The sequence below is a fragment of the Rhinoraja longicauda genome, chromosome 2 (assembly GCF_053455715.1).
Source record: "Rhinoraja longicauda isolate Sanriku21f chromosome 2, sRhiLon1.1, whole genome shotgun sequence".
Taxonomy (NCBI): domain Eukaryota; kingdom Metazoa; phylum Chordata; class Chondrichthyes; order Rajiformes; family Arhynchobatidae; genus Rhinoraja; species Rhinoraja longicauda.
This window is the reverse complement of record NC_135954.1, coordinates 45,533,423-45,547,910: the sequence shown is the minus strand read 5'-3', so window position 1 is coordinate 45,547,910 and position 14,488 is coordinate 45,533,423. Positions and strand designations below refer to the sequence as shown.

The 14,488-nt window shown below is 40.8% G+C and overlaps 1 protein-coding gene across 1 annotated transcript in view; it reads right to left on the bottom strand.

Moving 5' to 3' along the window:
• The window catches only part of LOC144604190 (contactin-associated protein-like 2), a 1,366,128-nt gene that overhangs the window by 63,263 nt on the left and 1,288,377 nt on the right, over window positions 1–14,488 (bottom strand). The window contains exon 21 of the mRNA XM_078418400.1: window positions 5,556–5,649. Within this exon, the coding sequence (XP_078274526.1) occupies window positions 5,556–5,649 (94 nt within the window). The remainder of the gene's footprint in view (window positions 1–5,555; window positions 5,650–14,488) is intronic.

The window sequence follows — 14,488 nt, the reverse complement described above, 5'->3', positions numbered from 1 at the left end:
CACAAGTCACAAATGGGTTGCTCTTCAGGTTGGCTTGGTGTAATGAGTGGTGTGCTCCAAAGATTAGACTGGAGCCTCAACCTTTTAAAATTATGTAAAGGTTTGGGTACTGAAGGGAGGTAGGGTTGTTGAATTTGCTGGGTAACATAGGTGGGAAAATAAGTTGTGCAGAGGGCATGCGGAGGTTGCAAAGCGATGTGAATAAGTCAAAGTGGGAAAGGTTGGTAAATGAGAACAATGTGGAAAAATGTGAAATTGTTCATTTTGCAGCAACAAAAAAAAAAAAGCATATCATCTAAAGGGTGAAAGATCACAGTTCTGCGATGCAGAAGGCCCAAGCACATGATGTGCAAAGGGCTGGTAAGCAGGCGTGGCAGCTGATTAGGAAAGCTAACAGAACACTGTTTATTGCTTGGGTAAGCACATATAAAAGTAGGGATATTATGCTTTGGTTACATAGAAAACAGGTACAGGAGGAGCCCATTTGGCCCTTCGAGCCAGCACCGCCATTCATTGTGATCATGGCTAAATAAGGCATTGGTGATACCACAACTGGAGGACTTTGTGTTATAGTGGTCTTTTTGCTTAAGAAAGGATCTTAATGTGTTGTAAGTAGTCCAGTGACTATTAGCTGGAATGCCCTGTGATACCTGGGTTATCTGATGAGGAAAGGTTGGACAGGCTAAGGTTGGAGTTTGGAAGAGTGAGGGAGCCTTGCTTTGAATGCAGGCATTCCCCGACTTACATAATAGTCGACTTAAGTAAACATGGGTTTACATAAGCCATTCTTTAAGCTCACTGATGCCCTTGTGGAGTGTTGGAGCTCCTACGTGGTTTCCGCGTCGAATAGTAAATCTACGCATGCGCAGTAGCACTTCCGTGTCTGATTTATGTAACATCTGACTTACACAAGGGACCGTGGGACATTACCCTTATGTAAGTCGGGGAGCGTTTGTATATCAGACCCTGAGAGGCCTTGATGTGGAGAGTATCTTTTCTGTTGCGGGAGAATCTAGCAGTGGGGATTATTGTTTAAAGTAAGGGGGTCACCAATTTAAGACAGATGAGGTGAAATTTTTTAAACTTTTCAGATGGTTGCGATTTGTTTTCTCAAAGGGTGGAATAGTGAAGAGGTGGAAACATACTATTCTTACACTGCAATCATTGCACTTTTGTACTTATTTATGATTATGCTGATGTATAGTATTTTGATTTTACTTGAATTGTATGCAAAACAAAGAATATCACTGTATCGAGGTACATGTGACAATAAACTACTATAAAGAAGGCTCCCCTGTGAAAATCGAAATGCGCAGTTCAGTTTGCAGTTAGATCAAGCAAGATCTTATTAAATGGCAAAACATGCTTGAGGGGTTGAATACTCTACACCTGTTGCTAATTTGTATGTTTATCAGTTCCATTTCAGTGACCATTTTACAGATATTAGACACCAATGATGCCATATAACCATATAACAACTACAGCACGGAAACAGGCCCGTTCGGCCCTACCAGTCCACGCCGACCACTCTCCCTGACCTAGTCTCATCTACCTGCACTCAGACCATAACCCTCTAATCCCCTCTTATCCATATACCTATCCAATTTACTCTTAAATAATAAAATTGAGCCTGCCTCCACCACTTCCACCGGAAGCCCATTCCATACAGCCACCATACTCTGAGTAAAGAAGTTACCCCTCATGTTACCCCTAAACTTTTGTCCCTCAATTCTGAAGCTATGTCCCCTTGTTGGAATCTTCCCCACTCTCAAAGGGAAAAGCCTACCCACGTCAACGCTGTCCGTCCCTCTCAAAATTTTAAAAACCTCTATCAAGTCCCCCCTCAACCTTCTACGCTCCAAAGAATAAAGACCCAACCTGCTCAACCTCTCTCTGTAGCTTAAGTGCTGAAACCCAGGCAACATTCTAGTAAATCTCCTCTGTACCCTCTCCATTTTGTCGACATCCTTCCTATAATTTGGCGACCAGAACTGCACACCATACTCCAGATTCGGCCTCACCAATGCCCTGTACAATTTTAACATTACATCCCAACTTCTATACTCGATGCTCTGATTTATAAAGGCAAGCATACCAAACGCCTTCTTCACCACCCTATCCACATGAGATTCCACCTTCAGGGAACAATGCACAGTTATTCCCAGATCCCTCTGTTCCACTGCATTCCTCAATTCCCTACCATTTACCCTGTACGTCCTATTTTGATTTGTCCTACCAAAATGCAGCACCTCACCTGCAATGCTTTTTGATCAATGCAAGCTAAATGGAGCAGCACAGTGGCGCAGCAGTAGAATTGCTGCCTTACAGCGCCAGAGACCTGGGTTCGATCCTGACTATGGGTGCTGTCTGCACGGAGTTTGTACCTTCTCCCCGTGTGTTTTCTCCGGGAGCTCCGGTTTCCTCCCACATTCCAAAGACATACAGGTGTGTAGTTTAATTGGCTAGGATAAAAATTGTAAATTGTCCCTAGTGTACAGGATAGTGTTAATGTTCAGGGATCGCTGATCGGGTGGGCTGAAGGGTCTATTTCCGCACTGTATCTCTTCGAAAAAAGCCTGAGCTTATTCTTATAAAGGTGCTGAGGACAAGTGTGACACTCCTTCTCCATAGTACAGACCAGAAACTGAGTGCAGGACTATCACTGTTTGTGTCACTTACTGTCGTTCAAAATGTGAACATAAATCTATGCAAAAAAAGCAAATAAATGTTTTATTTTATTAGCAGAAATCTTGTATTGCAGGTGTTATTACATCACTGAGCAGCAGCCACAATGAAAAGGACTAGGTCATTAATCAACTAACCCACAGAGTCAGCTTCGGAAAAATGGATATGAGACCTGGTTTCAGCACAAGCATTAACACAAGCATTTTTTATTCATGTATCCCAGTAATAATAAAAATTGTCATTGTGCTAATGCAAATTCGGAAGCAAAGATATCTCATTAGACATGGAAGCACTTTCCATTCTGTGAGTGAGCATGGGTTTAGTATTAGCAGATTAACTTCCTATGTCAGAGTGAAGAAATGTGTATCGCTCATTAAATTAAACATAACTTGAATAAAAATGTTCTTTAAATACTCGGAGCTGGAAATCAAACCTGTATTTCATTCTCATAAATTCTGATCATCATTAATTTAGGAACAGATGGTTTAAAATATGTCTTCACACAACTGCATTGGTATATTACTACTTGCATTTTATGTCGTTTTGAATTCAGAACTAGCCAAAACCCAGAGTTAACAACCTCCTGTTAATTCCAGCCAAAATTGACTTGATATTTGGAGGACTTCCTTTCACCTCCTTCACGTAACACGACCGCAAAAACAAGGTTAGACAGTGAAATTTGGCTTTAGCCCTTTGAGACGTTCAAAGTGGATAAGTCACCCAGTCTGGATGGGAAGCATCCTGGTTTAATGAAGGAAAGTAGGAGCCAAAATTGTGGCGACTGTCCACGGCCTTCCTTTCCTCCTTGGAAAATAGACTTGCACCAAAGAATTATAGCAGTGAAACACCCATTAAAAAAAGAGCCAGAGTAGATAACTGCAAACCAATTAGTCTAATATTGTTGCAAAGGAAATGAAAATAATCTGAGGCACAATTTAGTGGCATTTGAAAAGAGTAGCCAATACGTGAAAGTTAGCATTGGTTTAAGGTAAATCACATTTCATTAACTTAATTGAAACCTTACTTAAACGTATTGCATACACAGACCTTTGGTGTTTCACAAAGTACCTCATTTGTTAGCAAAATCAATGTTCATGGAGTTAAAGGGACACAACGAGTTTGCTTAATTGCTTAAAATCTAGGAAGTGGTAGTAAAAGAGGTTTTGTGATCTGGAATAGTTGATGTGAAAGGGTTGTGTAATGCATTCGGAAACAAAATGAATAACTACATGAAGGGAAATAGTTAATGCAGTTATCTGAGGGATAAGATATATATGCATTTGAATAGATAGGGACTGATTGGGGATTCTCAGCCTGGTTTTGTGCGTAGGAGATCATGTTAATTAAGACAAATCCCATGGTCGGGATCGAACCCGGGTCTCTGGCACTGCAAGTAAGTGGAGTAAGTACACTCCAAAGACGTACAGGTTTGTAGGTTAATTGGCTGGGTAAATGTAAAAATTGTCCCTAGTGGGTGTAGGATAGTGTTAATGTATGGGGATCACTGGGCGGGTTTCCGGCTGTATATATATGATATATGATATGATATGATGATATGATAAGGCAGCAACTCTACCACTGCACGACCATGCCGCCCGAGGACCTGGGCAGGCTAGGACTTTAGGACCGTGCCGCAATGCAGGAGGCTAAGGGGTGATCTTATAGCGGTGTATAAAATCATGAGGGGAATAGATAGGGTGAATGCACAGAGTCTTTTACCAGGAGTAGGGGAATAAAAAAAACAGAGGACAAAAGATTTAAGGTGAGTGAGGAAAAATTTATTAGAAACCTGAAGGGCAACATTTTCACACAGAGGGCGGTAGGTATATGGAATGAGCTGCCAGGGGAGGTTGTTCAATATAACAACATTTAAAATACATTTTCACAGGTACATGGATAGGAAAGATTCAGAGGGATATGGGCCATATGTGGGCAGATGGGACTAAAGTAGAATGGGTATCTTGGTTGGCGTGGACATGTTGGGCTGTAGAGCCTGTTTCTGTGCTGAATGACTCTAACTCTATGGCATTATGGGGAAAGAAGAAAGTTGAATTAACTGAATAATTCTCACAAAGAACTGTGATGGTCTTGGTGAGCCAAATGCTTTCTTACTTTATGTCTAGTATACAACTTTAATATTTTTGGGTTGAAAATATATCTTTGTTCACAAGTACTAATTAATGTTGGAGTATCAATCATCCATTATATGCATGTCCCAAATATTTGATTTCCTTGAAAATAATTTGCAAATTACTATTTCACAATAACACATTCTCACATACAAATTTCATTAATTATTTGCACCATTCCCAATTTGCATCCACCAAAACTTCACTTCAATATAAATATGGGTTTGGCTTATATAAAAGATCAGCGAACATAAATCTCACGCTTTTACACTAGATCTGTGCATCCCAAGACCATTATTTTTGGGGTATTGCAGCAATAGTTTCTGAAACAGTTTAACTTTTTCCCTTATCGTACTTCCCTTATTTTTTTTACTGTTTTCTTCTTCAATTAAAACTATTGCACTATAAAGTATGATGGCATTGTCTTTAATAGTCTGTGTTTCATGTAAATAAATGATCAGCTGGTGACAACAATCTATAATTTATGACATCAATAAGATAAAAGGGAATCTGAATAAGACAGTAATGTTCACACTGATTTCTAGTTTTATACTGGATTATACATTTGTGCAAATTTTGATCAGATTCTTTGGAAATTTTGATGCAAGTTTCTGGCCGGACATAATAACCACATCAATGAAGGAAATTCTGTGCATTTGCCATATTTTTACCTCACCTAAAATTGGGCAATATAGTAACATTAAAATCACATGCTTTGTTTGGAAAATTGTCTATACTTACCCACGACTCTTCCCAGAAACAGGGTCTTCAGGGAATTAAACTTGATATCTGAGGTTGCTGGAAGGCTGTAGGGGACTGGCAGATAATGGTCCAGCTGAGCAAAGAATAAAAAGATATTTTGTTAAAATAGTATTTGATACATTAGTTTAGATTTGATCACTTAACTAAATGATACCTTTACAAATCAGAGTAACACGAATTTTGTTGTTTGTGCTAAGTCTACAATAAAGTGACATATGTATATTTTCTTCCTAAGTTTTAAGCTCCATTAATTAAGGGGTGAGAAGTCTGATGTCGTAACTGGAGATTATTGCCAAGAGTTTACAGGCGTTGAGAATTGTTGGAATTTTTCAAACGATTTGAAAAAGAATCTTCCGGTCTATATATATTTTCAATGAAATAGAATGTGTGACTTTTGATCTGAGATTTGTAGTGTGTTCAAATATTAGGAACATTATGGATATATTTGGTGTTTGTCCTTTGTGATTGAGGATGTATTTCTATCCAGTAATAATATGTCCAATAATAATATTTTATCCAATAATAATATCCAGTAATAATATGTTAACTCACTGCAGAAGTAGAAGTGGGCACTTCAGCACTCAAGCCTGTTCAACCATTCAATTTGGTCATGTGGATCTGGATTTTAATTTCATAAAACCAACTTGATTTTAAACCCTTAATACTTTATCATCTCTAAGATGGATTCCTGAGTATTAGACAATTTCCAGTTTTACAAAAGAACAAGGTACTTAAAGGGAGACACGAGATTGCAGCTGCTGGAACAAGAAACACAGTGCTGGAGGAGCTCAGCAGGTTACGCAGCATGTGTGCAGGGGAATGGACAGATGATGTTTCGGGTCAGGACCCTTCTTCAGACTGATGGACTATTAGTGAAAATATTGGTAATGAAAGTGAGGGAAGGGGTGGGACATAAACTGACAGGTATTAGATGGATACAGATAAGGAGGGCTGATAGTTGGATGAGTCAAGTGAGGGAGAGATGGGTAGAGATAGTAACCCAGGCTGGGTGTGATATGGAGAAGACAAAAGGGTGCAGATGTGATAAGTAAGGAAGATGGTGAGTGAAATGTTGAACCAGAGAGGGTGGAGATAGTAATAAAAGCTAGAGGTGAAATGGAGACCATAGTCTGTCAGATGAGGAAGGAAGATGAAGAGTCAAATGTAAAGCTGGAGGAACTTAAAATATTTAAAATATTTTTGTTTTTTTTAAATGGTATATGATTTCCTTTACTCCCGCAATAGTTTCATGGTTGCTCATGGCAGTATCCTGGAGGCTGGTTTGTAGATTGCAGAATAATCCTAATCCACTATATAGCTGAATTTTGGGAGCTTCTCTCTGTACTTTCCTCAATGTTTTGCCACTGACTCAGGAAGTAAAACAAAACAGTTTTTCTCCATATCATTTATTGAATATGGTGTTCATCTTGCAGCATAGATAGAAAGATTGGAATTGAGGCGAAATCGATTAACTGGGAACAAATTTGCTCTTGTTTTCTTTAAACACATACTTTCCGGTCTTTCACCAATATAATATCATTAATCAAATATAATATCAATAAGAACATTCATTCTGTGATTTTTAAATTAAAATAATTTTAACAAATATTTGAGCGCTACAACATAAATTTCAAAAACATTAATTGGATATAAAGTGAATATAAACTTGAAATATACACTTGTGGCTATTAAAAAGAGTTTTGCTTTTCAAAATCTTGTGAAAAAAATAACTATTATTGTGAGGCTGAAAGTCTCAAGCCCCTAATGCCATTTTCCCCATTGGTACAATTGTTTTTAATAATATAATTTTCTATAATGCAATGTTTCTTGGGAATGCAACTATTGCGTTATTGCAGAGCTACCTGTTTTCTTGGTAATTTTGATAATTTCTCTCCTTGGAATTCAATAACATATTAGATTATCTATATACTAAAACACTCGTTTGTTTGTTTGTTTGTTCCTAAACTACAGCCAAAACGGTGCACGATAGCACAATAATTTTAGGCCTACCTTACACACCATCGTATGCTAATGGAATAAGTTTCATTGAAATTGGTGTTATATTTTTAAAGTTATTCACATTTTAAAGTTTAAATCTATCTCCTAGGGAGGGAGGGGTAGGGAGGGAGGGAGGGAAGGGGGGTGGAGGGAGGGGGGATGGATGGAGGGGGGAGAATGGAGGATAAGGGGAGTTGAGGGGGAGAGGATGGGGAGGGGAAGGGGAAGGGGAGGAGGGGGAGGGAGAGGGGGGGAGGGGAGGGGGAAGGGGGGAGGGGAGAGGGAGGAGGGGCGGAGGAGAAGGTGCTGCACCAATGCAGGAGAGGTTTGGGCCCAACGGGTCCACTTGGTCTAGTAGAACATAAAACATAGAAAGGTACAGCACAGGAACAGGCCTTTTGGCCCAAATGTCTGTGCCGAACATGATGCCAAGATAAACTAAACTCATCTGTCTGCAAGTGATCCATATCTCTCTATTCCCTGCATATGCACGTAAATATCTAAACACCTCTTAAATGTCACACTCGTATCTGCCTCCACCATCAACCCTGGCAGCGAGATCCAGACTCTCATCACCGTTTGTGTAAATAAACTTGCCCCATTCATCTTCTTTCAACATTGCCCCTCTCACCGTAAAGCTAAGCCTGTTAGCCTTCCACATTTCCACCCTAACAAAAAGGTCCTGTCTGTCTACCCTATCTGTGCCACGCATAATTTTATATACTTCTATCAGGTCTCCCCTCAACCTCCGGCGTTCCAGAGAAAGTAGGTCGTCTGTGCAACCTCTCCTTCTAGCTAATATCCCCAAATCTAAGCAGCATTTTGGTAAACATCTTCTACACCTCTCCAATTAGATCTAGTTAGATAGAGCTCTAGGGGCTAGTGGAATCAAGGGATATGGGGAGAAGGCAGGTGCAGGTTACTGATTGTAGATGATCAGCCATGATCACAATGAATGGCGGTGCTGTCTCGAGGGGGCAAATGGCCTCCTCCTGCACCTATTTTCTATGTTTCTATGTTTCAATGCCTCCACATTTACGCTGTAATAGGGTGACCAGAACTGCATGCAATACTTCAAGTGTGGCATAACCACAGTCTTTATAAAGCTACATTTTGACTTTCTAACTCTTATATTCAATTCCTGACCAATGATGGTAAGGGTACCATATGTCTTCTGAACCGCTCTATCTATTTGTATTGTCACTATCAGACTTGGACTCCAAGATCCCTCTGAACATCAATGCTATTTATGTTCTTTCCATTTACTGAAAATGTTCCCCTTACATTCGGCGTCCCAAAGTGCAACACCTCACAATTGCTTGGATTAAACCCCACCTGCCACTTCTTCACCCATGTATGTATATCGCACTGTATACTTTGACAGTCATCCTCACAGTCTGCAACTCCAGCAATCTTGGTATTATTAAGTATATAAGTTATATAAGTACCACGAGCAAGTTTGCGGATGACACAAAGCTGGGTGGCAGTGTGAACTGCGAAGAGGATGTTAGGAGGTTGCAGGGTGACTTGGACAGGTTGAGTGAGTGGGCAGATGCATGGCAGATGCAGTATAATGTAGATAAATTAGGTTATCCACTTTGCGGGCAAAAATAAGGAGGCAGATTATTATCTCAATTGTGTCAGATTAGGTAAAGGGGAAGTGCAACGAGACCTTGGTGTCCTTGTACACCAGTCACTGCAAGTAAGCGTGCAGGTACAGCAGGTAGTGAGGAAAGCTAATGGCATGTTGGCCTTCGTAACGAGAGGATTTGAGTACAGGAGCAAATAAGTCCTTTTGCAGTTGTATAGGGCCCTGGTGAGGCCACATCTGGAGTATTGTGTGCAGTATTGGTCTCCTAATTTGAGGAAGGACATCCTTGCTATTGAGGCAGTCTCCTGACTCCAAGCACAAACTCTCTCCTTTAACCTTGAGTGGAATTCTAACTTTGTGAGATGTAGAATTATCTCCTTTATCCTTGAGCTACCTTGTCCTTGGTTACTCTCTTGTTTTCAATGTACATTCAAAAAGCTTTGGGATTTTCTTGAATCCGACTTGGCAAAGGCATTTTTTTACCCCTTTTGGCCCTTTTAATCGCTCGCTTGTTTTCAGCCTTAATTGCTTTAAATTCCTCAATATAACAGTCTGTCTGATTTCATTGTCTTAAAACTTAGGTACACTTCCCTTTTCTGCCTTCAAGGCTCCCTGTATTATGCTCCATTGAAAAGTGAACTAGAAATATTCTGCAAATTTCATTTTAGATTGGCAATATGATAAAATACCATCTAAAATGATGTCGTCCTGGATATTAGTTCTATATATTGTACAAATTGTGATTTAATTCTTTCCTCAGTTCCTGCATATTCTGCTTTGAAGCCTAGTTTAACCTAAATTCCATTTGCTTTAATATCACATGTTAAGAAATTGTGATGTATTTTAGAATTACCCAAGGTACATGAAAGCACTCTACATGGCTTTAAAAAAATATATCTTATTTATATAGCGCCGTTTTTAAGACACAAAATTGCTATGTATCTGGAAACTGGCCAATAAAATGGAGAGAATGGAAAAAAAACCATGTAAAGCATATAAATGTGAAACAATGTGGGTGGCACAGTGGCACAGCGGTAGAGTTGTACCTCACAGCGGCATAAAGACCGGTTCACAGAAACATAGACAATAGGTGCAGGAGTAGGCCATTTGGCCCTTCGAGCCAGCACCGCCATTCAATGTGATCATGGCTGATCATCCAAAATCAGTACCCTGTTCCTGCTTTCTCCCCGTATCCCTTGATTCGGTTTGCCTGAAGAGCTATAACTAACTCTCTCTTGAAAACAGTGAATTGGCCTCCACTGCCTTCTGTGGCAGAGAATTCCACTGATTCACAACTCTCTGGGTGAAAAAGTTTTTCCTCATCTCAGTCCTAAATGGCCTACCCCTTATTCTTAAACTGTAACCCCTGGTTCTGGACTCCCCCAACATCAGGAACATTTTTCCTGCAATCCTGACTATGGGTCGGGTCTGTGCAGACTTTGTACATTCTCTTAGTGACTGCGTGGGTCTTTTCTGGGAGGTCCAGTTTCCTCCCACATTCTAAAGACATGCAGGTTTGTAGGTTAATTGGCCTCTGTAAATTGCCCCTAGTACGTAGGATATGAAAGTGGGATAACATAGAACTAGTGCACGGGTCAGTGCGGACTTGATGGGTTGAAGGGCCTGTTTCCACACTGTACAGTATCTATAATCTCTAAACATATTATTGAAAAGAATTTCTGTTCATTCACTGAAGCATAATCTTTCAGGAAATCTCTGATGGTCAGAACCAACAATGACAATTAATTGCATTGTGGTGTGATTCCAATATGCCGCAGTATTCTTCAGAAAAAACCCACCACAAACCCTTTGATTAACATTACAGATAAATCAGAAACTTTATGGGAGAATAACATTTTAACAGTTGCGTTTTTCTAATTATGCAATAAGAACACATGCAAAAAGAGATAGGAATAGGTCATATGGCCCCTCGAGTTTTCTCTGTATTAAAATGAGATTACTAATTAACCCTATCTCATTAGATCTGGGATAACCTTTCAGTTATTAATTTTATAGGATATTCTTCCCGAGAACTGTGCTAAATGCACTTTTATGAACTCATCATGAGACACCTTTGATTTATACAATAACTTTAAAGATAAAAATCCCATGATTATTGTACCACCTTTAGTACAAGCTTCTCTTATTTCTTGATCAATTTTCTCTCCACCTCTGTGGGTGCTGTTAAGGAATCAGTCAATCATTGCAACCCATGTTTCAACCGGGCACACCAAACTGCAGATGCTGGAATCTTGAGCGAAACTAAAGTGTTGGAGGAACTCAACGAGTCAGGCAGCATCTATGGAGGGTAGAGAAACTTTCTTGAAGAAGAGCATTTTTAACAGTTGCATTAGGCGGGAACCTTTCTTCAGATCATTCTTCTGAATGGGGTTTCAGAAGCAGTTTTGGTCACCTGCGAGAGGAAAGATATTGTTACGCTGGAACGAGGGCAGAGAAGATTTATAAGGATGTTCCAGAGCTTGAAGGCTTGAGCTATTGGGAGAGGTTGGGAGAGGTAGGTAGGGTTGCCAACTTTCTCACTCCCAAATAAGAGACAAAAGATGACGTCACCGCCCTGCGCCCCACATGACCTCACCCAGCCAGCGGCCACGTGCTTCCGCTCTACCAATGGCGGCCGCCGGGACTGGGAGGCGGATTGCTACACAACCTCCATTTGGCGGCGCCCGGGCCTCCGCGCCCACACTGTCCGGGCCTACAGCGGCCCCCGGGCCTACACTGTCTGGGCCTACACTGTCCGGGCCTACAGTGTCCAGGCATACAGCGCCCCCCCCCCCCCAGGCCTAATACGGTATGGGACAAACCAATTTAGCCCAATATATGGGATGTCCCGGCTAATACGGGACAGTTGGCAACCCTAGAGGTAGGGTAGACTAGGACTTTATTCCTTGGAGTGCAGGAGGATGAGGGATGATTTTGTGCATGTGTACAAGATCATGAGTAGAATAGATAGGGGAGTTGTACAGAGTATTTTGCCCAGAGTAGGGGAATCAAGAACCAGAGGAGAAAGATTTTAGGTGACAAATGTTTCAAAACAGAGGATGATGGGTGTATAGAATAAGCAGTCAGACGAGGTGGTTGAGGTGGATAGTACAGCACCATTTAAAAGACATTTGGACACGTACATGGACAGAAAAGGCTTAGATGGATATGGGCCAAATGCAGGCCGGTGGTTAGAGTATAGATGGGGCAGCTTGGTCTGCACGGGCAAGTTGGGCTGAAGGGCCTGTTTCCATGCTGTACGACTCTGACTCTGTTTGGTTTCTTGCAACCAATTCTCTCCATTCAAGTGAATGGATTTGGTGTTCAACCAGTGAAGGTTCAGCAGGCAAGATACTGCCTGTAATTTTTTAAGCAATGTGCATTGCTGACATTGAAGCAATTCATGCCCATGTGCAGTACGCCCTGGGCAACATTCAGGATGGGATAATACATTCATTGCCAGCACCATCTCCAACGAGAGACAGTCTAACCAATCCAATGAACTTCCCAGTCCTGATATTCAAACATCACCCAGTAATATCCTGCTAACATCACCAAAGCTCAGAACTTTAACACAAATAGACACATTCATACAATGGGAACAAGACCCAGTCAGAAAGAAGCTGTTCTGCTAGGAGAACTGTATCTTCTGACTTCCTGACACCTTTCTACTCTCTACAAAGCAGAAGTCAATACTCACCTTTTATCCGAATGAGCACAACTTCAACAATTTACAAGGTCCTCAAAGTGATCCTGGACAATGCAGTGTTCCAACACTCTTAACAATCATTCCCTCCACCACTAGCACACCATAGTTTTTCACAGGGTAAGTGAGAAGGATGGAGGCTATCAACAAAAATCTTTTTCTTAAGGCAGCCAATACTCAATACAGTAGTGGTTGGTCCAACAATGCATAAAACATGTACCATATACTGTGCATTGTTATTAAAGTTCCACTGACATAACAATGGGAAATTGAGAAATGGCAGGGATTCTAAATGTCGAATGCTCACTGTAGAAAACACTGAACACATCTGAATAGTAATAGATTTATGAGGTTGAAGGGAGGGAGGAACTGAACTGAACTGAAAACAATTACAATCATTAGGCAGAAAAGCCAAGGCAAAGTGATGAAGCCAAAATCTGACAGGTGCCCTGTCAGGCTCCCTGTCAGAATGGTGTGAAAACCAACATTGGATCAGCCACAATTTGGCTGCATGACAGTGCAAGCTAGTTTGGGGAGGGAGGGAGGGGGTGGGGTGGGGTGGGGGTGGGGGGTGGGGGGGGGGGGGGGGGGGAGGGGGGAGGTGGGAGGTGGGAGGTGTGAGGGTGACTGAATACTCATATAAACAATTGATCTGACAAATATTCTAAATTGCACACCGTGTGTTGACAGTACTATCAATGGAAGATCTGGATAACAGGCATTTCCTTTGACACAAGCATTGCCAGAGATACACGTCCAGCCTTTGTTTCTCGACTTAGTCAGTTCTGACTAAGTGGGTCACATGCTGAACCATACTCTTCATTAGGAAATGTACATATTTTGTGCCGATCAGGATTTTCTGCTGTCAACAGCCAAACGGAGTTATATAGAAAATGATTTACCTCCTAACTCTGGGATATTAGTGGTTGCACCTGTATTATTCAGAAGAAAAAATGAACTGAATGCCAACTATCTGTTATGTAAATGAGGTGGCAGATGGAAGGATGCACATTGGACCAAATGATTCAGTGTTGTCAGGATGATGTTATCAACCAGGTTAATGCAGTGATGAGAAAATACACATTTTTGCTTTGTGCAATATGTCAGCTATGATGAGAAGTTTAAAAGAGAGCAAATGTTAATGCTGCTGCGATGCAGTTTAATTAAGGGGAGGCCACATGGTTATAACCTGGAGGTCTTCTAATTATATTGAGCAGTCAAGAAAGATGGATGGCTTAGTGAGTTCCAAAATGTACAAATTAAATGATGTCATTAGTATTGCAATCAAAAATAAATACCACCAACATTTTAGATATCATTTTTTCATGGCTTAGAGGCATCACATTTCTAGATTCTGCATGTTCTAAAACTGGGGTAGAGTATATTACAGGCTCAACATATGTATAAATGAGATTCATTAGCATTGCCCACGAGGTATGCTTTTTATGGATGTGTGTTCATCAGACTTTGATTCTGATTTCAACTCATTAGGATATGAAGTTTGTCAAATTTAACAATTACTGAACAGCTAACCAGACAAAGTCAAAATTGTGTTTCGCTTGAAAAAATTCTGGGCAGCGTTTCCTGAGGGCAGGGCAGGATTAACATTGGCTTTAT